Here is a 27,414-nt window from a genome sequence, read left to right as displayed (position 1 = left end):
TCCAACACTCAAAAGAGGAAGGTGTTGTTAGGATGGAGGTGGGGCGGTTGTGGTTTCCTGCATGCGAAAAAAAACATTCCACTCTTTGATGAAAGCTTGAGATATAAAAAGATTTGTTTCAACAGGCACAATTTCCTTTAACCGCAATAAAGACGCACTGCGCTGTTCCTCTGGTTGAATATGTACAGCTCTTTTATTTAATAAAACCACAGTTTATATACATTTCAAGTGAGATAGTGGCATGTTGCCCCTTCTGCCAACACCAGTCACACCCATCAGTCCAGTCCTCTACAGCAGAGATGGTCTCTTGAAGAAAGTAAAACAAAAAAACAGACGATACAAAACAAAGAAAAGCTCAAGAAATTAAAGACATCCAGCAAATCAAACAGACAAATTAGCAACAATACAACTTCATATTCAAATATGTCTTCTTTTTTTTTAACCATGGTACAGTCAGTATTAGGCCATTCTGTATTCCAATATGAATTTTGTGATAGAGGGGCTGGAATACGCATGGACTGTAGAGTCGGTAGGGCTGGGTGGGGTCAGTTCATACATACCAGCCTTTCCTGTAACAGAGCAACTTACAGTTTCTCATTTTAGAAATAACATAAGACACACAGACACATAAAACACACATGTAGCATTGCAAAATGGTCACTTCTGCTGGTCACCGGATTCACACGCACACAAAGAAAATGGAGCCATGGTGAACTAGGGACATCGAAATTTGATCAAAACTACAATATTTGTTAAGGCAAAATGTGTCAAAATACCATCTTAAATTAAATATTGTCGTGCTGCAGAGATGTCCTGGCCTACAGACTTAAGAAAACATCTTTGTTTGGTACAGATCACCGCAAAAATCACGCCATAATAATTTTTATACGTTTTTCAATGAAAATGAGAAGAAAGATGTCACAAGGATCATTTACTCCAATATCACAAATCATATCGCAATTGCAATATCAGTCAAAAATAATCACGATTAGATACGTTTTCAAATTCGTTCAGCCCTATGGTGAACCAAAAGCGAGCAATGACGTTGTTAGGAACTTTAACGTGAGGCACAAATCAAAGGCTTATGTGCAAAAAGCTTTATTGCAGCAATGCGGCGCTTCACCACACGGGGGCCGGGGGTGGGAGGGAGGAGTGCATCCAGAAAAGTGATCAGAAGGTCTGCTGCACAGGCGTGCGGTGAAGCAGAAGCTTAAAAACACACCGTACCGTATTTGCAAAACAGGAGAGTCTGTATGTTAGCAGCCCAAAACTGGCCCGAGCCAAATTGAGGATATGTTTTTAACCGCTTGGAGGCTCTACAAACAAAAATGGCATTCCAATTTCCTACTTTTGTTAGGAATTATATTTTCATACATTCATGAACACTTAGTGGGGATGTGGCCATTTAAGCTAAGAGAGTGTGCTCTCTCATTACAGTGCCTTATACTTTAAACCTAAAGATGTGTTTTACATCAGCTGTGGAAAGATGACTCGTTTTTTTCGTTACATGAGCAAAAGGCGTTTCAGAAAGCATAGAGCAGCCCCTTCGGTTATTCAGTGGTGACGAGATGCTCAGGCAAAATGAAGATGTCATCATGTCACCGATATCAGCCTTCAGATGTCATCATGTCACTGATATCAGCCTTCAGATGTCATCATGTCACTGATATCAGATGTCATCATGTCACTGATATCAACCTTCAGATGTCATCATGTCACCGATATCAGCCTTCAGATGTCATCATGTCACTGATATCAACCTTCAGATTTTTTTATTTTTTTATTTTTTTTTATTTAACCTTTATTTATACAGGGTGTGCCCTTGAGAGCATGCTCTCATTTTCAAGGGAGCCCTGATTACAATATGCACACATACAGTACAGCAGTTACATGAATACAAACAAGAATAGATAAAAGAACAAAATAAAAAAGAAGAAATATACAATTATATAAAACATCATAGAAAACCAGAGCATCTGTTGCATAGGGTACCCTCAATGAGCACTCTAAAAGACTCCAAGGGGACTAAGTGGTCTAGTTTTAAAAAGGTCTGGAGTAAGTTCCATTTGTTAGGGGCATAAAAGGAGAATGCAGTCTTTCCTAGCTCAGTCCTTACGCGGGGTACAGATAGACTGATGAGTGATTGAGAGCGTGTATGATAGCATGTGTTGTTCAGACTAATGAGTGAAGACAAATAAGAGGGAAGCTTCCCGAGCAAGGCTTTATAAATAAATAGAAGGCAGTGTTGTTCCCTTCGAGCCGACAGGGAGGACCAGCCTACCTTCTCATATAAAATACAACGATGTGTAAGAAATGTATCACCTGTTATAAAACGCAGGGCACTGTGATACACCGCATCAAGCGGCCTCAAAACAGAAGCTGCAGCATGCATATACACGACATCACCATAATCAAAAACAGACATAATTAATGATTGAACAATGGACTTCCTAATACAGAGTGAGAAGCAGGATTTATTCCTGTATAGAAAACCAATTTTTCCTCTTAACTTCTTAGCGAGGTGTTCAACGTGGTTCTGAAAGGACAATTTGGAATCCAGCCAAATACCAAGATATTTATATGAGTCAACAGTTTCAATTTGCACACCATGGAGTGTGCGAATACAGAAACTGTTGATGCCATCAGTGGACCGAGAGAACATCATTGATTTGGTCTTGTCTGAGTTTAAGACAAGTTTATGGATCAGAAGAGACCTTTCAAAGTTAATAAAAGCAGTCTGCAATTTTGCATTGGCTTGTGCTGGGGTGTGACCAAAACAATATAGAATTGTATCGTCGGCATAAAAATGGACGTTACAATCTACAGAGGGGAGTACAATATAATTGATATAAAGAGTAAACAATACTGGACCTGAAATAGACCCTTGAGGGACCCCCTTGTTTGTCATGAGAAAGTTGGATTTATGGTCGTTGGTCACGACAGCTTGCTTCCTATCGGACAGATAGTTAGAAAACCAGTTGACGGAAAGGTCGTCGAAACCAATATAAGACAGCTTTTTTAAAAGAATGTCATGGTCCACCGTATCAAATGCTTTAGAAAGGTCAACAAAGAGAACCGCACAATGTTGACGATTATCGATGCCATTCAAAATATCATTTAAAACAAAAGATGTCGCTGTAACTGTACTATGTCCTGGTCTGAAGCCAGACTGTTGTGACTGGAGGATGTTGTAAGCCTCTAGGAAGGCTCGTACTTGCTCATTAGCCAAGGATTCAAGGACCTTGGCTAGACAGCACAATTTAGAGATGGGCCGGTAGTTATTCAACTCTGAAGGATCGCCCCCTTTAAACAGAGGCATAACATGAGCTGTTTTCCAGACAGTAGGGATTTCCCCAGAAATAAATGACAAATTAAAAATATGAGCAAGCGGGGAGGCAATTAAGTGGGCACTAAGGCGTAGGAGATATGGCTCAATATCATCCTCTCCCTTGGATTTTGTTTTATTCAAATTGGAGAGTGCTGTTAAGACATCCTGCTCACTAACCGGACTGAAGGAAAATCTGTCTGCAGCAGGGGGGGAGGGGTTTGATGAGTCCACAACTACAATTTCAGGGGAATGAGCCTGGGGGTTCACACTACTAGGTTGCCTATCAAAGAGGTGGCCGGACGCTATAAAATGTCTATTGAATGCATCACATATCTCTGATTTATCAGAAATGACAGTATTCTTAGTTTTAATCTGAGGAGGAAGTCCAGAAGTGGGCCTGGTTTTTAGGGAATTGATGATTCTCCAAAAACCAGCTGTGTTCCCCTGTGAATTACTGAGAGAAGATGCATAGAAATCAGATTTAGCTTTTCTAATAGTACTGGTGCATTTATTACGCAGCTTCCTAAAGAGAAGCCAGTCTGCAGGACTGCTAGTGGATCTCGCAGTCGACCAGGCAGAGTCCCTGAGTCGAAGCGCTCTCGTGATATCATCTGAGAACCAGGGGCTGATACGATTTTTTACTCTATACTTTTTGTATGGAGCATGCTTCTCAGTGATTGAGTTAAAAATGAGAGAGAAGTGTTTTGCAGCCAGCTCAGGGTCTGGAATTAAACACACTTTCTCCAGGTCAGAATGAAATAAATCATGCAAGAAGCCCTGTTCAACAAAGCCCTTGAAGTTGCGTTTCTTGGTGATATGTCCCTTTAATTTACTAGCTTTGGCGACTCTAACACAGGCTATAGGACAGTGGTCACTAATGCCCTGTGCAAACACTCCACTATGCAGATATTTAAAAGGTCTATTTGTTAAAACAATGTCAATCAAGGTGGACTTAGATGGATGTCTTACATTCAGTCTTGTGGGGCTTTGGATAAGTTGGGATAAATCCAGTTCTAAACATAACTGTTTTAGGATGGAAGAGCTCTCGGAGATCCAGTCATAATTAAAATCTCCCATAACCAAAAGTTCAGAGACTGCATAGGTGGAAAGCACCTTCCCGATGCCATCTAAGGCAGATGCCGGCGCAGAGGGCGGGCGGTAAACCCCTGAAACTGTGATGTGAATATTACCTCCCACACAAACATCTAACACAAGGCACTCAAAACATTTCGGAACAGAGGAGGCTGTAATTAAATGGGTGACTAAATGCTCTTTGACAAATATCACTATACCGCCTCCTTTAGCTTTTCTGTCGATTCTGAACAGGTTATAACCAGACAGTGCAATATCTGAGTCAGGGACTCTGCTAGATAGCCAAGACTCTGATATGACAAATATGTCAGGGGAGGCATCATTGACCAAAACACTGATGAAATCCATTTTAGGCAGAAGACTCCTAACATTCAAGTGTAAAAATCTTAACCCATCAGAAGCACGGAACTCCTGAGGGGACCTCAGAACAGTAGTACCTGCATCGATGGGGAGAATGGGCAGAGTAATGTCGACAGGGATCATAATTAAATTGCTTTGTGTGACTCCGCCCTGCTGAGAGACACGTCGCGGGAGACGCATTAGAGAGGGGCAGATAACAGAAATATTATGAACCTTGATGTCAAGCAGGGTTGAGTCATAAACAGAGCGATCATCAATAGACAGAACAGGCATAATATTAGGGAAAACAGGCAAATCATAATTCAACAATAGCCCAAGCCCAGGCTGAGAGGTGGAATGAGTGGGACTGAAGGTCTGGGGGGCTGGGAGGCCTCCCAGCCTCATCATGTCACCGATATCAGCCTTCAGATATCATCATGTCACCGATATCAGCCTTCAGATGTCATCATGTCACTGATATCAACCTTCAGATGTCATCATGTCACCGATATCAACCTTCAGATGTCATCATGTCACCGATATCAACCTTCAGATGTCATCATGTCACTGATATCAGCCTTCAGATGTCATCATGTCACTGATATCAACCTTCAGATGTCATCATGTCACCGATATCAGCCTTCAGATGTCATCATGTCACTGATATCAGCCTTCAGATGTCATCATGTCACCGATATCAGCCTTCAGATGTCATCATGTCACCGATATCAACCTTCAGATGTCACCGATATCAGCCTTCAGATGTCATCATGTCACTGATATCAGCCTTCAGATGGAGGCCGCACAAAATGAAAGAAACAAACTCTCCACGCAGAGCGCTCCATTGCATGTAAACTCAGCAGCACAACACAAGTTGGTGAGCAGCTTCACAACCAACAATATGCGTTCACAGTGTGCGCAACACGGTCAACAAGTCCATTCACTTCTTACAGGGCTGAGCGAGCAGCTTATTGGCTGCGAAAGGTTGCCAAGGGTTGAACCTTTCATAGCTAGCGAAATATTTCTGCGCTTCTTTGTCTTCCTATGTGATTTGATTCCAGCCACTCTAAGCCGTTACAGACACACATTACGCCCCTAGCTCACATTGGTTTCAAGTGGCTTGTGTAATGTCTGGTGTGATCCCATCGCAAGTTGGTCTATATTTGATTAACACTATCTAATTAGTGCTTGCTGGCGGTTGTGGTTTCCTGCATCCGACAGAAACATTCCACTCTTTGATGAAAGCTTGAGATATAAAAAGATTTGTTTCAACAGGCACAATTTCCTTTAACCGCAATAAAGACGCACTGCGCTGTTCCTCTGGTTGAATATGTACAGCTCTTTTATTTAATAAAACCACAGTTTATATACATTTCAAGTGAGATAGTGGCATGTTGCCCCTTCTGCCAACACCAGTCACACCCATCAGTCCAGTCCTCTACAGCAGAGATGGTCTCTTGAAGAAAGTAAAACAAAAAAACAGACGATACAAAACAAAGAAAAGCTCAAGAAATTAAAGACATCCAGCAAATCAAACAGACAAATTAGCAACAATACAACTTCATATTCAAATATGTCTTCTTTTTTTAACCATGGTACAGTCAGTATTAGGCCATTCTGTATTCCAATATGAATTTTGTGATAGAGGGGCTGGAATACGCATGGACTGTAGAGTTGGTAGGGCTGGGTGGGGTCAGTTCATACATACCAGCCTTTCCTGTAACAGAGCAACTTACAGTTTCTCATTTTAGAAATAACATAAGACACACAGACACATAAAACACACATGTAGCATTGCAAAATGGTCACTTCTGCTGGTCACCGGATTCACACGCACACAAAGAAAATGGAGCCATGGTGAACTAGGGACATCGAAATTTGATCAAAACTGCAATATTTGTTAAGGCGAAATGTGTCAAAATACCATCTTAAATTAAATATTGTCGTGCTGCAGAGATGTCCTGGCCTACACATCATATTCTACAGACTTAAGAAAACATATTTGTTTGGTACAGATCACCGCAAAAATCACGCCATAATTATTTTTATAAGTTTTTCAATGAAAATGAGAAGAAATATGTCACACGGATCATTTACTCCAATATCACAAATCACATCGCAATTGCAATATCAGTCAAAAATAATCACGATTAGATACGTTTTCAAATTCGTTCAGCCCTATGGTGAACCAAAAGCGAGCGATGACGTTGTTAGGAACTTTAACGTGAGGCACAAATCAAAGGCTTATGTGCAAAAAGCTTTATTGCAGCAATGCGGCGCTTCACCACACGGGGGCCGGGGGTGGGAGGGAGGAGTGCATCCAGAAAAGTGATCAGAAGGTCTGCTGCACAGGCGTGAGGTGAAGCAGAAGCTTAAAAACACACCGTACCGTATTTGCAAAACAGGAGAGTCTGTATGTTAGCAGCCCAAAACTGGCCCGAGCCAAATTGAGGATATGTTTTTAACCGCTTGGAGGCTCTACAAACAAAAATGGCATTCCAATTTCCTACTTTTGTTAGGAATTATATTTTCATACATTCATGAACACTTAGTGGGGATGTGGCCATTTAAGCTAAGAGAATGTGCTCTCTCATTACAGTGCCTTATACTTTAAACCTAAAGATGTGTTTTACATCAGCTGTGGAAAGATGACTCGTTTTTTTCGTTACATGAGCAAAAGGCGTTTCAGAAAGCATAGAGCAGTCCCTTCGGTTATTCAGTGGTGACAAGATGCTCAGGCAAAATGAAGATGTCATCATGTCACCGATATCAGCAGTCAGATGTCATCATGTCACCGATATCAGCCGTCAGATGTCATCATGTCACCGATATCAGCCTTCAGATGTCATCATGTCACCGATATCAGCCTTCAGATGTCATCATGTCACTGATATCAGCCTTCAGATGTCATCATGTCACTGATATCAGCCTTCAGATGTCATCATGTCACCGATATCAGCAGTCAGATGTCATCATGTCACCGATATCAGCCTTCAGATGTCATCATGTCACCGATATCAGCCTTCAGATGTCATCATGTCACTGATATCAGCCTTCAGATGTCGTCATGTCACTGATATCAGCCTTCAGATGTCGTCATGTCACCGATATCAGCAGTCAGATGTCATCATGTCACCGATATCAGCCTTCAGATGTCATCATGTCACCGATATCAGCCTTCAGATGTCATCATGTCACCGATATCAACCTTCAGATGTCATCATGTCACCGATATCAGCCTTCAGATGTCATCATGTCACCGATATCAGCCTTCAGATGTCATCATGTCACCGATATCAGCCTTCAGATGTCATCATGTCACCGATATCAGCCTTCAGATTGTCATCATGTCACCGATATCAGCCTTCAGATGTCATCATGTCACCGATATCAACCTTCAGATGTCATCATGTCACCGATATCAGCCTTCAGATGTCATCATGTCACCGATATCAGCCTTCAGATGTCATCATGTCACCGATATCAACCTTCAGATGTCATCATGTCACTGATATCAGCCTTCAGATGTCGTCATGTCACCGATATCAGCCTTCAGATGTCGTCATGTCACCGATATCAGCCTTCAGATGTCATCATGTCACTGATATCAGCCTTCAGATGGAGGCCGCACAAAATGAAAGAAACAAACTCTCCACGCAGAGCGCTCCATGGCACGTAAACTCAGCAGCACAACACAAGTTGGTGAAGCAGCTTCACAACCAACAATATGCGTTCACAGTGTGCGCAACACGGTCAACAAGTCCATTCACTTCTTATAGGGCTGAGCGAGCAGCTTATTGGCTGCGAAAGGTTGCCAAGGGTTGAACCTTTCATAGCTAGCAAAATATTTCTGCGCTGCTTTGTCTTCCTATGTGATTTGATTCCAGCCACTCAAAGCCGTTACAGACACACATTACGCCCCTAGCTCACATTGGTTTCAAGTGGCTTGCGTAATGTCTGGTGTGATCCCATCGCAAGTTGGTCTATATTTGATTAACACTATCTAATTAGTTGCTAGCTAGTTATGTGCATTGATCGAAACAATGTAGTAACGTTATGAAAGGCAATACCGAAGCAGTGGAAAAAACTATTTGCCACTGGCCCCGCCCACAACTGCTACAGACCAGAGTGACCCATCAACTAGTTGCTCACAGTGTGAACGCACAGTTAGGTTAGGTTAGGTGGGCAGGCTCTCAGCAACGAGCCTTGATCTGACAGGAACACAGAGGAGAAAACGAGGCCCGTTTCGGTCCAATCACGCTTTCCACAAATATTAAATAAAAGGTACAAAGATGAGATCGTCTCGTAATAAAGACATTGCACTCACGCCGAGACATCAGGAAACATAAAAACACCAAAGTAAAGAGCTGAGATGTGCCTGCAACAAGAGGGAGGGTGTGGGATATCAGCGTCGGATATGCTGTGTCGCTGTCGCTGTGTCAAACGGCAACTCCGACACATACTGAACAATCTCAGCATTTACTCCAGTTAACTTCGACATAAATATACTGTAAAACATTTTACAGGCAGCTTACGACCTCTTTTCAGAGGGTTAAAACATTCCATTAAAAGTAACATGGCGCTCTCAGAGAGACGACAAAACGCCTTTTAGGTGGTTGACCTTAAATAAAAAAAAATAAAAAAAAAGTATGTGCATTTCTGCCGAACCTTCATGGATCTAAACTCTCCTTTCAAGTGATGTCTGAATTGATCCCGTAAAACGGCGGCCTGAGGCTCGTCGTCGTCGGGGATCATTTGCCTTCATGGAATGGTGCGGAAAACAACAACAAACAAACCCAACGAGGAAAACGACGTACAAATGAAAAGCACGCTCAGGTCACGACAGACAAGACGGCAAAGGCTCAAATCAAATCTCAGCATATCTGAAGGAATGACGAGGGATCGAGGGGAGGAGAAGGGCTTGATTGGACAAACTGGAGACAAAGACAGAGAGGAAGAGGCATGTTCCACTTGGCATTTCAATGATTCAATCAATGATTTTTTTTTTTAGATCAATGCATGAATATGTCTAAATCAGTGATGCTAAACCTTTTTCATATCAAGGAGCCCTAACTTAGTCCACATTATGGCCACAGACCCCCATTTGATGAGATTTTGTCTATTCAACCCCAAATCTGAGAATGTTTTTATTGTCAGATCTGATTTTGTGCAGAATTCATGATTATCTGTATTGTAGGTAGAGAGATAACAGACTGTCTGTATTGCAGGTAGAGAGATAACAGACTGTCTGTATTGCAGGTAGAGAGATAACAGACTGTCTGTATTGCACTTAGAGCAGGGATCAACTTGCTTTGCCCGGGGGCCACTTTACCTAAATGACAGGAGGCCAGGGGCCAGTTAATAAACAAACAATATAAATGTTTCTGTAGCGGACTGTAGGTCAGCCAGAGTTTAGTCTGACAATTGTGTGCACACAGGATAGTTAGTTAGTAGCCTACATATAAGTGCTTGGGCGGTGAGCAGGGGGCTATATTTGACAATTTAGCAGGACCTCAGTCAAACTTTAACGTTTGTTGTCATTGTGAATTAGAAAATGGTTGGGGGGCCACTCTGCACCCTATCGCGGGCCGCATCTGGCCCCCGGGCTGCAAGTTGAGTATCACTGACTTAGAGAGATAACAGAGAAACTGTGATCAAAACACATTCTTCTATACCTCTAATTGTGTTAACTTCTTATAAATGAAATGATGGTGAATGTTAACAATTCATCAGATAGGGATCCCCTGGAATCCCCTCAAGGACCTCTGGTGGTCCCTGAACCCCATGTTGAGAACCACTGGTCTAAATGCTGTTTCAGATCATTCATCTGATGGGGAAACACTTCATCTTTGCTAATTTTTTGGGCATGAGAATGGTGTGACACTGAATATCAGCGCAAAATGCTGGTTATTGTTCGATCCAAAAATAAATAATATCCGTAACTGTGCTCCAAAAATAATTTAGGTGAAAACACAAAATGAAATGACAAGTGGAACGTCGAGCCAGAGAGAGAAGCGAGGGAAGATGCAGAAAGAGAAGAGGAGGATCCAGTCAGGTCACTGGTTGGGTCTGTGGAGACCCCTGGATCGGCCCGGGGGGGGTTCTGGGAGTGTGTGGTACCATTCTCCAGCCTCTGCCCAGCTGCGGCCACCAGGCCGTGGGCCGGGCCTCTGAACAGAGGAGGGGGGCGGTGGTGGTGGGAGTTTTATAAGGCCTCGTATTCACTTTCGCCCCCCCAAACCCAGGGCCAGATGTGTCCCAGGTTCAACAAGGACCTCCCTTAGGTCTAGACTGGGTCTAGGTCCGTTGTGGTGGGCAGGCGTAAGAGGTCCAGTTCAGGTCCAGTTTCACAGAGGCTGGAGGGGGAACTGGTAGAGTTCTTCAGTGTGTGTGATGGTTCTGGTCTCAGCTCAGCGCTTCAGTACCGGGCTGCCTCGCTCCCGGTCGTTCTGTAAAGCCTGCAGAACCTGAGGAGATGAGGGGGAACACAAATGGCACCCACTGTTGATCTGTGTACATCAGTGGTTGGTTCCCAATCTTTTTGTCTTATGTACCCTTTGAGCTGTCTTGCCATGTCAATAGTACCCCCTCACGCATGCAACACAATGACTCTCCTACATTTGTTTATAATTATTAAAAGAGAGACTATATAACTTTTCACTCAGATAGAGCAAAAATAAATAAATAAAAATAAATACTAATTATATATATATATATATATATATATATATATATATATATATATATATATATATATATTAGTTTTGGTCCAAGTGAAATATTAGATGGTCTCTCCTGATTCTAAATATAGCTGAATCTCTTGGTTTAACTGAGTAAAACTATTTTTATAAGCATTTTGCAAAATGTCTATGGGAAAATAAATGGCGGATGAAATCCATTGGTTCGTATGCCTAACTCGGAAGTGGGCGTGACTTTGGCCAGAGACTTTTCAATATAGAGGCACCCAGGGGCGGACTGGGAAAATAATTCACGCCGGGCATTAGATACCAAGCAGGCCAGGCCGATATGGGTCGACGCGCGTGCCGGCGTCCGAAGGGCGGCGGCGAAAAATTTGGGCCGTTTGAAGCCCAATTTGGGCCGTTTGAAGCCAGATTTGGGCCGTTTGAAGCCCAATTAGGGCCGTTTGAAGCCAGATTTTGGCCGTTTGAAGCCAGATTTTGGCCGTTTGAAGCCCAATTTGGGCCGAGTCCAATTTTACAATGAGATGCACCCACTTTAACCCTGAATAAAGTAATAAAACCACTAGTAAACCAGTAGGCGGCGCCTGGCCAGCTGTTCAGTGAGTGGCCTGACTGCGGGCACCAAAAAATATATATATACAGTATATATATATATTATTTTTTTTGCAGGCCAGGCCAGGCCAGGCCACCGGGCATTTGCCCGACGTGCCCGATTATGCAGTCCGCGCCTGGAGGCACCTCAACTTCCAGTCATTTTCTGTATATTTCACCACTGCCACACCCCCTTAGGAGACTGGTCAGCCAATGAAGTTTCATACCATTGACAGACAGCCAATTACCAAGCTGATAACCACGGCCATTCAGGAGACCGGAAGAGTACAATTTCTTCCTATTGGCGGAGCCTGGAGCGGGGGTGTCTCTAAATGATCCCTCTCTGCTTTGGCTCTGGATAGTCTGGGTGAGCCTACCTGTCCCCACTTCCTGTTGCGGCTGGTCATGTGCACAGCAGCGATGTGCTGGAAGAGCTGCTCCGGGGGCAGCAGGTCGGGCAGGCGCGTGAGGAACTGGGCTATGTGGATGAAGTCCAGGCAGGTGAGTGTGTCCTGGTAGAGCCGCAGCACGCCCAGCGCCGTGCGGAACAGGAACTCCTCGCCGTCGCGGCAGAACACGTCCCACACGCGGCACGCCAGGTCCAGGGGGAGGGGCTTACTGTACAGCGTGAAGATCCTGGATGGAGAGAGGGCGGAGGGAGAGATGTAGCAGTTTTATGATACAGAAAAAACAGAAGCACTAATGCAAAATGGAGACAGGAAAGTACCCTTTGTTTTGTGGAATACTCTATCTGTATAATATTTATACTAGAAACTCATTTCTAGCTTTGTGTACTAATTTCTAGGTGCCATGCTTATTTATAGCACGCTTTACGCTCAATTGCACACATACTTTTACTTTAACACCACTCTAGACTTACACGCTCTAATAGAACTGCAACTAAGGATTATTTTCATAATTGATTAATCTGTCGATTACTTTCTCAACTAATCAATTCGTTCTTTGGTCTGGTTCTCAATGTGTGGTCCGGGGACCACCAGGGGGTGCTTGAGGGTGTTCCGGAAAGTCCCCAGCAAATTGACAAATAGTTAAAATTAATAATTTTATTGACAAGAAGAACACAATTAGAGAATGTAGAAGAACGACTGTTTTGATCATAGTTTCACTCTTATATCTCTACCTACAATACCGCCAGTCATGGAATTCTGGACACAATCGTATCTGATGACTCTCAGATTTGAGTTTGAGAGACAAAATCGAATGGGGTGCGTGGCCCTAATGTGGACTAAATAAGGGGTCCTTGATATGTAAAAGGTTGAGAAGCAGTGGTCTATAAAATGTCACAAAATGGTGAAAAAATTGACTACCGGTAATCGATTATACAACATACAGCCAAGTGCTGGACAGCACAGCATTAAATATTTACTACTACAGTACAGTAACTACAAAAATCTGCCTGGACAGTTTAGCCTAACATAATCAACCTATGGGACTCATTGATTACACTGTTGAAGGGCATCAACTTGTGTACCAGAAATGAAGAAATATAGCAAAGATGGTGGCAAAACAACCTCACACACCTCATCTCTATAAGCCATTTCAACTTGACAACTGAAACATTCTAAATGGACCCCAGCTCAGAGCACTGTGTACAGTGTGTAGTGGGCCACGGAGGCAGAATAGATTAATAAAAATAAAATAAAAAATGTGATTACAGCTAGTTATTCATTTATTTTTTATATCTAAATGTGCTCAAGAATTATATAGATAAAAAAACCTTCAAATTAAAATGCATAATTTCACTTTTTTTCTTTATCTTTCATTGATCTGGGAAGGTGGTCTTCAGAACTGTTTAAACAATCAGACGTGGGCCTTAAATTACATTTTTTTGAGAACCCCTACCCCCCCCCCCCCCCACTGATTGTGTGACAATCAGTGGGACTTTACCTTTACCCTAGCTTATTTCCTGTTGCAGTGTTGACCATTGTGTTGACAGGAAGTAAACTCGCGGTTCAAACGGTTCCCTAGCAACATACTTGCACTGAAACGGTGTGAAAGTGTTCTCTAGACATTTCCACAGAAGGTGGGTAGAGAGACCACTGACATAGCCCCCCCCCCCCCCCCACACACCATCCTGTGTTCTCAGAAACACCACACCTGACGTTATGAAACTGCGACAACAAGCCACACACACGTAGGTAAACGTGTCAATGCTTCAAAGAGGCAGAGCACTCAACAATATACATGTGGACACCACAACACTATCTGATATCATGCCTATTCTTATTATTACTCTAGGTGTGAAATGCCACAATGACTAGTGGTCAAAGTGTAGATTGTCCGCTTCTATTTGAGGCTATTTGCAGCCATATCATGCACAGTTAAGAAACTGCAGCCGTTACTGTGCAGGTTGCTCTCATTTCAGTATGCTGAAAAGTGTGCCATGTAATCTTGGAGTCCTTTCTCGTGTCATTTTAAGATGTAAATAGACAGAATGACACTCACAGAGGGAAAGAGAAGATTATTACAAAGCTGAACTCACCAGTCGATTAAATAAATATCAGGGGTCAAGTTGTTTTTCTTGAAATGTGCAAAGAGCTTTGGTAGGTTTTCTTCAAAGAACACTTCAAACGCTGCAAAGTACGTCAACATCTGTGGAGAGGAGAGAAGGTGGTCTCAGAGAGCAGCCAACACACAAACCACACAGACCTGCTCAGCATGCAGCGCAGGGACTCTACACTACAGCAATGGCCGACAGTGCAAACCAAGTGTAACAATATGTGGACAGTACAGTATGGGTGTGATGTAAACAGCATGTAGATAGTACAGTATGGGTGTGATGTAAACAGCCTGTGGACAGTACAGTATGGGTGTGATGTAAACAGCCTGTGGACAGTACAGTATGGGTGTGTTGATGTGTAAACATCATGTGAACAGTACAGTATGGGTGTGATGTAAACATCATGTGGACAGTACAGTATGGGTGTGATGTAAACAGCCTGTGGACAGTACAGTATGGGTGTGATGTAAACATCATGTGGACAGTACAGTATGGGTGTGATGTAAACAGCCTGTGGACAGTACAGTATGGGTGTGATGTAAACAGACTGTGGACAGTACAGTATGGGTGTGATGTAAACATGTAGACAGTACAGTAGCCTGTACTACGAAGCTAGTTTAATGCCTTATCCGAGTAAGTTTGAGTTTAAACCTGGTTTAGCCGTACTACAAAGCAAGTTAACTTTCAATCACCATGGCAACTGACGCTGCAAAGCTAACCTGGTCGCGACCAGGTTAGCTTCAGAGGATAAGATCAAAATCCATGAGAGACCCATATAATATCGGCTCTCTGGAGTCACTCACCATTCATAAGATCGCCATATGAAAAATAGATTGCAGTCATAGAACAAGCAAAACATTCGTGGCTCTGTAGGCTACATAATTAAATTAAGCCTACTTACCACTTTATGTCTTAACAGCTCAACGATGCGTGGAGAAATATGATCACTATTAATCACCGCGGCGCATATCATGAACGGACCCTCAAATGGAGTGAGGGTGATATTCTCCTACATGCCAGAAAAGCCTATACATATAATATAGATATTAGTTTAAATATGGGATAGCCCCAATACTAAATATGCAGGCTATTCTTGCATCTTTCAGCTGGAACTGTGTCCTGTAGGCTGTATGCCAATATATGAGCAAAAATAGGCTAGTTTTTATCAATGATAACTATGCCCGCATCGTCTCAATTCAGTTCAGCAGTTTTCTCTTTTATAGTAGGCTATTAGGCTTTATACTAGGCTATTTTATATATGAATTATTCGATCAGTGCAACCACACACATGAGTGATAGAGATCATTATTAATTGAGCATGCGTTTCTAAATCTATGGTCTAAATAGGCTTACAGATTGTGGAAATGTATAGACTGAGATTACACTTTTACATTTTTTGCTGCTGCCTGTATCAATGCAGCTGTATCAGACAGAAATCGCTGATCAAAGTAAATCAAATTACTGATGTGAATACAAGCTGCTGCTTTAGACAGCCCTTCAGCAGACTATCCAACGCGGATTTTCATTCTGACATTAAATCGCGGATACATTAACACTTTGAGTGCCACGGCCCTTGGGCAAAAGGTTGCTTGCTGTGCCACATAGGCCGCAATGCATTTTAAAACAGTCATATAATTTTTTTAATAATTACTATGTAAACACTGAACACGCACAAATAACGATGAGACTCTCTTCTATCACCTGCAAAAAAAAGTTTATTGATCCCATTTTCCGTTCTTTAGTTATGAGCCGGAGAAGATAGCTTGATTGAAGCAAAAACATCCCTTTTTTTCTACGAGCTGAGATAATGAGCCTTTTGTGAAATTAAACATTTCAAGCACATCACTGACTCTGAAGCTAATTTTCTGATGTCTGGGTCTGTCTGGGTGAAGTGTATGCTGCTCTGCTGCTCTGCGTGCTCCCCCCCCCCCCCCCCTCAACTGCACACGCCTCCTGGGTGTGTCTTATGTGTCTGGTGGCTCTCAGTCTCTGCTGAGTTTGCTGCGCACACACAGTGAATGGTGCGCGACATTCAGCTTTTTGGTTCCGCGTGTGTTTGTCACGGGCTGGCATGCTTCCAGTTCGGAATAATAAGGCTGATTATGTGAATGTGCTGTTGCAGCGTACATGGAGGTGCTCAGTTGTGACAGCGGATGCTGCTGCTGGGGGCACAGCTGGCGTTGTGCTCGTTTATGGAGGCACGTCGATGCATACGGACGGATGCGATGCGATTTCCTCATTTTCCCCAGTGACTATTTCTGTGTGTTTGGCTCCTTTTTCTCTGATCAGGAGAGTGCTGTCGCCACCTAATGGGTTTGTAAAATAGGTTATCGACCTCCAATAGCTACAATATTGTTAGAGGCGACGTAAGAAGCTTAGATCGACACCCCCCCGTCAAAAAAACAATTTGGAGTTATGACGCCATTTGGCGTCGCTGGCACTGTACGGTAAATTTCTAATGACGCCATATGGCGTCGCTGGCACTGAACGTGTTAAATATCCGCAAAAATCTCTGATCACACTGTGGCTGTGCTGAATGAGGAAATGGGTGTGGAAATGGGTGTGGGCGTGGATCAACTCAGCTGTTCATAATGTGATTGGCTAGCGCACCTCTTTCGCGTGGACGCGCGCCTGTGCACGAGCGAAAAACGTGCGCGTGCACAGGCAGATCCCAGCTTCAGTTATCGACTACAAAACCAGCGTCGTAGTATCCTTAAACTAGATAGCTTTGATCCTGTTCAGTCAAACCAGATCAAAGGGACTTATCGCGGATCTGTTAAACTAGCTTCGTAGTACAGGGTCCAGTATGGGTGTGTAGATGTGTAAACATCATGTGGACAGTACAGTATGGGTGTGATGTAAACAGACTGTGGACAGTACAGTATGGGTGTGATGATGTGTAAACATCATGTGAACAGTACAGTATGGGTGTGATGTAAACATCATGTGGACAGTACAGTATGGGTGTGATGTAAACAGCCTGTGGACAGTACAATGTAAACAGCCTGTGGACAGTACAGTATGGGTGTGATGATGTGTAAACATCATGTGAACAGTACAGTATGGGTGTGATGTAAACATCATGTGGACAGTACAGTATGGGTGTGATGATGTGTAAACATCATGTGAACAGTACAGTATGGGTGTGATGTAAACATCATGTGGACAGTACAGTATGGGTGTGATGATGTGTAAACATCATGTGAACAGTACAGTATGGGTGTGATGATGTGTAAACATCATGTGAACAGTACAGTATGGGTGTGATGTAAACATCATGTGGACAGTACAGTATGGGTGTGATGTAAACATCATGTGAACAGTACAGTATGGGTGTGATGTAAACATGTAGACAGTACAGTATGGGTGTGATGTAAACATGTAGACAGTACAGTATGGGTTAGTGCTGCACGATTTGGGGAAAAGGTGCGATTAGCGATTAGGGTGGACAATATTGCGATTGCGATTGCGATATAATAAACAAGAGTTTTTTTTTTTTTTTTTTTTACCTTTATTTATACAGGGGGAGTCTCACTGAGCGCAATGCTCTCTTTTTCAGGAGTGCCCTGTTCACATTCACACACACATTCATACCTGGAAGCTGACCAGTACAACCACAGTCTGATCTGCTGGCCACTGATCAGCTCCACTGGAGCAGTTGGGGTTAAGGCCTTGCTCAAGGGCACCTCAGTGGTGGTAATGAGGGAGGGGCAAGCGCTGCCTTTTCACTTTCCCCACCCAGATTTATCCTGCCGGTCCCGGGGATTGAAGCTCGCTTCTCTAACCGTTGGGCCACCACTGCCACTAGGTATCTAGGGATGTGCCGGCATGAGTTTTTGACGGTATGATAACCTTGGACAAAAATACCACGGTTTCACATATCACAGACTAAAATACATGAAATATGTTACAATTTAAAATATATTAAAACTAAAAAAATAAAACAATTTGAAATTAAATTATCTTTACAAAAAAATAAAACATTTTGAGACATTTGCCTGTCCCAAACATGTAAAAAAGAAACACCAGTCAAATAGAAACTGCACTGTGTTACAGCACATAGAAGATGGCTCAGCAAAGTTGCAAAGTTAGTTACATGTCTGTCCAGCAATACTAATGAATGATACACCCCGTTTATTTATTTTGTAGCGACAGATGGCCTTAAACGCCACACTCACGTGACGCTTCTTGAGAGAGAGAGGTGAGAACGTGCATCTGCAGACTTTTAACGAGGGGACCATGAAGGCGTCATGTGACAGGCTAGTTAGCTAGCCTGGAGGTGATGCTGCCAGTGCTGGCAGCTGCGACAGTGTTTTGCTATCAACCTTGTTAATCTCGTTATATTCTTCATCACAGCGGGTCATCCCCACTGTGTACTTAATCGCGCACTAGTTCTGCATAAGCACCTGCAGCTCTCTCCTTATTTTACTGACGTTCTCACTGATCACACGGCTGTTTACATGCGTTTCTGAACGAACGGCTAGCTAGTTATTAGCATAGCTTGCTGTTAGCGATCATGGATGTTCTCTCTCGCCCTCTCTGTAGATAATATGTACCTTGCTGCACATAACATTACTTATTTGCGGGAGTGCATGGGAGAAGTCTCCCGCTAGTATTGATGCCCAGTGTGATGGCTGAGAAACGTGTGTTTGCTGCGTCGCGTGTAACGTTAGTTTAAAGGAGGCTCTCACACACACACACACACACTCAAAAAGACGTGAAAAAAATAAAATAATCGCACACTTTTGCGGTTATGCAATCGCACGTGCTGACATCGCGATTGCGATTGCGATTCGATTAATCGTGCAGCACTAGTATGGGTGTGATGATGTGTAAACATCATGTGGACAGTACAGTATGGGTGTGATGTAAACATCATGTGGACAGTACAGTATGGGTGTGATGATGTGTAAACATCATGTGGACAGTACAGTATGGGTGTGATGATGTGTAAACATCATGTGAACAGTACAGTATGGGTGTGATGATGTGTAAACATCATGTGGACAGTACAGTATGGGTGTGATGATGTGTAAACATCATGTGGACAGTACAGTATGGGTGTGATGTAAACATCATGTGGACAGTACAGTATGGGTGTGATGTAAACAGCCTGTAGACAGTACAGTATGGGTGTGATGATGTGTAAACATCATGTGGACAGTACAGTATGGGTGTGATGTAAACATGATGTGAACAGTACAGTATGGGTGTGATGTAAACAGCCTGTAGACAGTACAGTATGGGTGTGATGATGTGTAAACATCATGTGGACAGTACAGTATGGGTGTGATGTAAACATGATGTGAACAGTACAGTATGGGTGTGATGTAAACATCATGTGGACAGTACAGTATGGGTGTGATGATGTGTAAACATCATGTGGACAGTACAGTATGGGTGTGATGTAAACATCATGTGGACAGTACAGTATGGGTGTGATGATGTGTAAACATCATGTGGACAGTACAGTATGGGTGTGATGTAAACATCATGTAGACAGTACAGTATGGGTGTGATGATGTGTAAACATCATGTGGACAGTACAGTATGGGTGTGATGTAAACATGTAGACAGTACAGTATGGGTGTGATGATGTGTAAACATCATGTGGACAGTACAGTATGGGTGTGATGTAAACAGACTGTGAACAGTACAGTATGGGTGTGATGTAAACAGCCTGTAGACAGTACAGTATGGGTGTGATGATGTGTAAACAGACTGTGGACAGTACAGTATGGGTGTGATGTAAACAGCCTGTAGACAGTACAGTATGGGTGTGATGATGTGTAAACAGACTGTGGACAGTACAGTATGGGTGTGATGTGCGGTGTGAGAAGTTGGTCAAGACTGTGGATAGTGGAAGCCCCGGGTGTTCATATCTGTCCAAACAGAAAGTGGTTGTGATGTCTTGGGTTTCCACGTCAGACAGCAGACAGGGAGAGTTTTAACTGGAACTCAACTGGCTATCAAAGAACACTCCTCAGCAATTCTGTATGAGGTGGTTTGGTATCAGTGCTCATTTTATGGCATCGAAATGCATTGAAAGATACTGATGAGCTTCAAAATGTACAACTGTCAAAATTTGAGATTACATTTTCCTCACGTTTATATGAGCAGTTATAATGGGGAAATCACCTGTGTGGTGTTATAGATAGTGTGTATAGTCTGTGGCCGTGGGGGAAAATGCGAGGATTTCCCCCACGCTGACCACACGTCTATGACGAGACATCGCCTGAATGTAGTGTTCAGAGGAGCAGATGGACATGGTTCAAATGTAACAAATAATTTAATGTACATGTGTGTATCCTCAGTTCTCATGGCTGTGTGTGTGTGTGTGTGTGTGTGCGTGTGTACGTGCATGTGTGTGCGTGTGTACTCACAAGGCTGTGGTCGACTCTAAAGAAGGCCATCTGACAGGGCTTGTTGAGCAGGTTGGCAAAAGCTATGAAGGCATCGGCCGTGTCCAGGTTTAGGATCAGCACTGCCGCGATGAACGACATTCCCTGCACCTACACACACACACACACACACACACACACACACACACACACACACACACACACACACACACACACAGAGAAACACACACACACAGAAACACACACACACAGAAACACACAAGAGAATTATAAGTAATTGTAAGAAACTATGGTAGCAACATTACATCGACTGATTTTGTTTTTGCAGAGCACTATGATCGATCCAGTGCTAAATTCACGCACTGTGTTGAATCTAACTTGAAGCCGGACAGCTGTTTTGCAAACAGGAAAAGGAGATGAGGCAGAAGTTGTGCATGCAGGTGCACACACGGCATCAGATCATGAGCTGTGGTCAGCGCAGGAAGTCAACAGTCATCTCTTAACATACACAGCGTAGGGCTGTGGTCAATACAGGAAGTCAACAGTCATCTCTTAACATACAGGGCTGCGGCAAAGCTGCAGCGACGCTAACCACAGCCTCTAGAAGCACAGCGTGGCTCGTCACAAGCACAAACTGCAAGCCAATAAATACCAAGTACAATGTCAAGAGACACCTTGACCTTTGAAACATTTTAATTCAGGAAAGCCATCAAATGATATTTATGTGATGCACAGTCTTAAATCACAGCGGTCTAATTGGCCAATTTCAAATATTTTCCCCTTGGCGCACAAGCCGCACATATTAAAGACACAACGAACATGCTGCTGAGCTCATGTTATTTGTAGTGAGCAATGCTCATTGCCCAAGCGTTTAAACGCAAATTAAAACACCCTGGCCTTTTTATCTTTTGTATTCTTTTGAGCGGAGCGGAGCGGTTAGTGGGAGCGGGTGAAATCTGTATGGAGCAGGGAGCGGTCTGGAGCGGAGCGGCCGTGAGCGCTGGAGCGGGTGGAATGGGCCGCTCCGTGAGCAAGGAGCGGTAATTATCAGCGCTCCACCCCGGTCACATGCCCTGCTCCAGAGTGTTTCAACTATACAGGTTCAATAGAAGAAGGCTTATGCGTTTTGGCACAGAGTCTTCTTCATCTTCAGAGCGTTTCTACTAGACAGGTTCAATTTAACAATATATACAAGGGCTGATTTAATACACAACTGGGATTTTGGACCCAATTATTTAGGAGCCAATCACTTTTCTTCTCCCATGCTTCTAGATATACAAGGACTATATGAAGCTTCACTAAAACACTGTTTCTGACCATCACTATTAAGACCATACACTAGATGGCAATAAAGGGACATAACGTTGTGTTTCCATCAGTGATGATGTGTAGGGTTGGCGTCTGTTGCAACAACGCTGTTAAAATTCATAACAGCCCAGGCTCCGTTGCTGAAGGCCATTCATTTGAACAGCAACAGCGGATCAAGTACAAAACAGTCAGTTTTAAGGACGGAGACTCAAACCACTGTTGGTGAAATGAATGGGCCTCTGTGAGAGAAACTCCATCCGTCAGTGTTGTGAACCTGCGGTGGCTACGCACACAAAGCTAGAGTGATGACAAGCAATATTAAAAGTATAATAACTGAGTGGATGTATTAATGTGTGCAAACGTATCACAATGGCATCGAATTTTATTTACAGTGGAGGAATAAGCCAGTGACAGAAGCTGTGTTTCCATTACAGTTTTTCGCAAAAGAATTGCGATATTTCTACAACTTCGACAATGTACAATTGCGACTTGTAGGCGTTTCCATTGAAGTTGCGTTTGAGTGATTCCCCGTTGCAGCAGCTGCCACAGTGATTACGCACGGGGATCTTCTGCCCCATATCCCGTCCCCTGCATGCTCAAATCCAACCAATGGTCAATGCAAATCCCAACATGAAGTTACAATGCATATAAACGAGCCTGATTATCAATTCAAAAGAAAATGAGTCGCAAAATGTTGCTGGCTGCGTGAATGCAGTCAGCGCGACAGGCAGAGGAAAAAAGGTAGCCTAATAGCCTACAACTGGTCCGATTTAGAGATGGAGGGGGGAAAAGGCTGATTTGGTTCTATAATTGCACCTGAAACGTGTGCAATGTATTAGCCTACTCACAGTCACTGTATTCACTTCAGACAGCACCACCGCACCAGTGTGTGCTTTTCATCCTCTCATCTCGCCGCTGTGCCAAATGCGCGCACACAGGCAGCCTGCTGTCACCATGGACCGATTTCTGCCATTAAACATTATCTAATTTGCCCGGCTACGCTTTTGCATAACACTCGTCTTTCTGCTAGGTAGCGTTGCTTCAAAGTTTTCCACTTGCTGCAGAGGTTTTGACACGGCTATCGAACCTTACTTACCAAACTTATTTTCCGCTCCTTTTCCAAGGGATAATATGGGTCACATGACGTGCAAATGCGAAAAATGTGTTTCCATTACACTTTTGCGATAAACTTCTATATCGACACGTCTGAAAAACCACCTCATGAGAGCGAAAAAACTTTTTGCGATATTTGGGAGGTTTTTCGAAATTCACGTGTTTCCATTACCCACTTTCTATTGCGATATATAGATTTTGCGCATTTCTGAGAGTAATGGAAACACGACTACTGACAGCACCGTGTGTGTGTGTGTGTGTCTGAGACTTACGTAGCCGACGTCTGGCCGGTAACAAGTGTACGCTCCCAGGATGCTGTGCAGCACATCATAGTAGGGCCCGCCCTGATGGTACACACACACACACACACACACACACACACACACACACACACACACACACACACACACACACACACACACACACACACACACACACACACACACACACACACACACACAATTACATTACATCATTTGGCAGACGCTTTTATCTAAAGCGACTTACAATATCACATTTTTGTCAGCAATAGAGCAATCAACTATGCAACACAGTCTATGACAACTACAACTTTTGAAGGAACAGTGGTACAAGTTTAGTTTAGGTTAGTAGTTTTTTTTTTTAAGAGAGAAAGAAGTTAGTTCAAGAAGGGCCCAGATGGAGCCTGAAAAGGTGTGTCTTTAGTCTTTTCCGAAAGATCGGCAGTGATTCGGCCGTCCTGACCGAAGGTGGAAGCTCGTTCCACCATTGAGGTGCCAGGGACGAGAAGAGTCGCGAACGGGATGAGCGACTTTTGAGCCCCCGTAGTGGAGGAGGGGCGAGGCGTCCTGCACTGGTGGAGGAGCGGAGGGAACGGTGAGAGATTTGGAGCCTGACCATAGATTGTAAGTACTGGGGGGCTGTCTGGTGTACTGCCCTGTAGGCCAGTACCAGTGTTTTGAATTGAATGCGTGCCGTGATGGGAAGCCAGTGAAGGTCCCGGAAGAGGGGAGTGACATGAGATAATTTGGGTTGATTGAATACCAGACGGGCTGCAGCGTTCTGAATGAGCTGAAGCGGTCGGATGGCTGCAGCAGGTAGCCCAGCCCAGCCACACAATCACTGAGAAATTCCACTTCTTTGATGCGAGCCCATCTTAGTTCTAGAATACACCTCTTGGTGCTACTTGGACACATCATCAGTGATGAACCCGGGGTCATAGGGTGTTTCGGGTCTTTGATCATCAGACACCCTCGCCCGGGCGACCCTAGTCAGGGGTGATCAGCCCCAGACTTGTGTCCAAGTGGCCCACTACTCCACGGATCCCCCCCTTCGGATCCACAGCCATCTTGAAGCTTTTTCCGCAGCCTCTGTGATGTTTTTGATGGCTCTTTTGCACAGCTGAACTTTTACTCCAAGCAGTTTGAGGGTTCGGTTTAATGACTGGCCAGCGAAACCCCGGCACCCTACTTCGACTGGTTCGCCGCGGGCTTTCCAGCCTTTGTTCCTGCACTCCGTCACAAGCTCAGCGTATTTGGCCCTCTTACGCTCGTTGGCCTCATCAATCCGGTCTTCCCAAAGGACAGTAAGCTCCACTAGGACCACTTGCTTCGTTGACTCTGATGTTAACACCATGTCTGGGCGGAGTGAAGTGGCAAAGGTGTGTTCCGGGAACTTAAGCTGCCTTCCCAGGTTGACTTGGAGCTTCCAGTCCCGTGCCGTGGTGAGAAGCCCTCCGGAGGAACTTGGCTGCTGTTGTGCCTTCTCCCCAGCTCTGACGAAGGCGATGGATTGCTTGGGGGTGCGCTGGTACTTGCTGTTGTTGATGGCTGTGCTGACTGTGTCTGCCAGAGCCCTGAGGACCTGGTCATGACGCCAGCGGTAGCGCCCATCCCCCAATGCCTTTTGACAGCAACTGAGGATGTGTTCCATGGTGCCTCTCTTCTGGCACAGTTGGCATGCCGGAGTGTCTGCTAAGCCCCAGCGGTGCAGGTTGGTTGGACTTGGGAGAACGTCGTACACAGATTGGATGAGGAACTTTATGTGCTGGGGTTCGAGAGCTCTGGCTCCAGAGCTCTGGCCAGGTGATTTTACGCTGTTCAGCGTGCTCCCACCTTGTCCAGGCGCCTTGCTGGTACATGCCGACCATCTTGGTCCGGCGGTCTTCCTCCACCTCCGCTCGTATCTCATCCTGCACCATGTGACGTTTCTCCCTTCCTCTGGCTTTGTCGTAGCGGGGTTTGGGAAAACTGCCTAGTCCTGCCCATCCCACTGCCACATTGCCGACCAAGATGCTGTGCTGTGGCCGTGCCTCTGCTCCATCGACAGCTTCCTGTGCCTTCCACTTCCTTCCAGTTTTTTACAAGGATTCCCGCTCCAGCGACTTTGGCGTCAGAGGAGTCGCGGTACATCATAACTTCCCTGGCACGTGTAACCTTGAATTCCTCTGACAAGCTGCTGATGGGAAGCTGCAGCTTGGTGGAATGCCCATAGAAGGCAATGCTGCTAAGGGACCGCGGAAGCCCAAGCCACCTCCGGAGAGATTGGCTGATGGTTAAATCTAAAGCAATGCCACCACTCCCGACCTTCGCTGAAAATGAAATTAGCTCAAGTAATTTTGATTGTGAATTATGCTGAACGTTTGAAGGAAACACAGCAGAAAGTAATAGGATACAACAAAGAAAACAGAAAGATTTAAAAATAGTCAGTAGTCAGATCAAACCCTGCTAGTGGGCCGATGGGAGAGTATATTGTTGTGGTGGCTGAGCTTCTCCCACTGACCTGCTGGAAGATACAGAGATGGGGGAAGGTCCTGGAGATGTCCAGCTTGATCAGCTCCAGACTCGACTCGCGGTCCGACGAACCGGCATCTGCCAAACAGGACAGAGAGAAGAAGAAGAGAGGAGCACGTTGAGAAACACACAGGGGAAAAAAAACTAAAGAAGGCCTTTCAAATATTTTCTGACTTTTCGGACCTTGGTTCTGACTACTGGATGCTATGCATCAGCATGCTTGGAAAGATACTGAAAGAGGCAGATCTGATACACAAGTAACGTTAAAACCCACTTAAGATTTTCAGTTTAATGCGTATAAATCAGTTTGATCTTTAAAGACCCCCTAAAGTCAAAAATGTGTTTCTTCTGTCTGTGCAGAGTTTGACACTAGAAGACTGTGTTCACAATCGTCTGCTGAAAGTGGAAAGTTTCTCTGAGCTCACTGAAAATCCAATGTTTAGGGGGCGGGCCTACGAGCATGATTTGTGACATCACAGATAGTTTGGGAGCCAATCCCTGTCCAATATTCAACTGACACCAATAGGGCTTTCACACCGGCAGGGCTCCGTGCCGGTTCCGGTTCCAGAACCCTAATCTGAACTGGCCGGTGCGTTCAGACCGAAAAAATAATTGGTTCGGAACCTGAAAAGTTGGTTCTCAGCGGAACCAAAAAATAGTTGGTTTTCCTTGGGAACCGTGACATCATCAGTGGGCGTGTCTCATTCCAGGCTGTGAAAACGAGCAGGAAGGAGAAGAAGGCAGTGACGGAAAAATAATTTGCAGTGGTCTCCTGAGGAAACCAAATGTTTAGTGGCGATTTGGGCATCTACCGAATCTCAAGAAAAGCTAGAAAGCAGTACAAGAAAGAGCAAGTCATATGCCGAACTTGCAGAAGAGAGGGCCAAGGCTGGGTTCACTCGAACGCCAGACCAAATAATTAATAAACTTAAAAAAATAAACTGAAGAAGGACTACCGAATAATGTCCTCCCACTTTGGTTCCGCTTAAACTGGTGTGAACACGGGCTGGTTCGCCAGAAAGCACCAAGGTTCTGAGACTCCAGAACGGAGCCAGAGCCAGAACCAGAACCGTGTCTGTCTGAAAGCGCTAAAAGTGTGCTGTGGAAACTTGAAGCCTCCAGTACACATGCACTGAGAATGGACTCAGTGTGTGGAAAAACTGTGTGAAAAACCACCAGACACAAATGATTCTTCAAAGTAGAGTATTTTACATCCATCTAAAAACATGAGTTTAGGGGCTCTTTAAAGGAAAAAGTGAGACAAGGCGAAGGAGAGAGGGGGTTCTGT

At 44.2% G+C, this 27,414-nt stretch overlaps 1 protein-coding gene across 2 annotated transcripts in view; it reads right to left on the bottom strand.

The window, feature by feature from the left end:
• Window positions 1-8,222: 8,222 nt before the first annotated feature.
• The window catches only part of tbc1d14 (TBC1 domain family, member 14), a 62,654-nt gene continuing 43,462 nt past the window's right edge, over window positions 8,223-27,414 (bottom strand). For both annotated transcript variants that reach the window (XM_083639730.1, XM_083639731.1), the window contains 6 exons: window positions 26,116-26,204; window positions 23,628-23,699; window positions 20,956-21,084; window positions 14,555-14,664; window positions 12,429-12,687; window positions 8,223-11,226 (listed from right to left, as the gene is read on the bottom strand). In XM_083639730.1, the coding sequence (XP_083495856.1) occupies window positions 11,170-11,226; window positions 12,429-12,687; window positions 14,555-14,664; window positions 20,956-21,084; window positions 23,628-23,699; window positions 26,116-26,204 (716 nt within the window). In that variant the 3' untranslated portion in view covers window positions 8,223-11,169. The remainder of the gene's footprint in view (window positions 11,227-12,428; window positions 12,688-14,554; window positions 14,665-20,955; window positions 21,085-23,627; window positions 23,700-26,115; window positions 26,205-27,414) is intronic.

This window comes from Poromitra crassiceps (genome assembly GCF_964638095.1).
Source record: "Poromitra crassiceps genome assembly, chromosome: 7".
In the NCBI taxonomy this organism is placed as follows: Eukaryota; Metazoa; Chordata; class Actinopteri; order Beryciformes; family Melamphaidae; genus Poromitra; species Poromitra crassiceps.
Note: the sequence above shows the minus strand (reverse complement) of the source record. Positions and strands in the feature narration are given on the sequence as shown.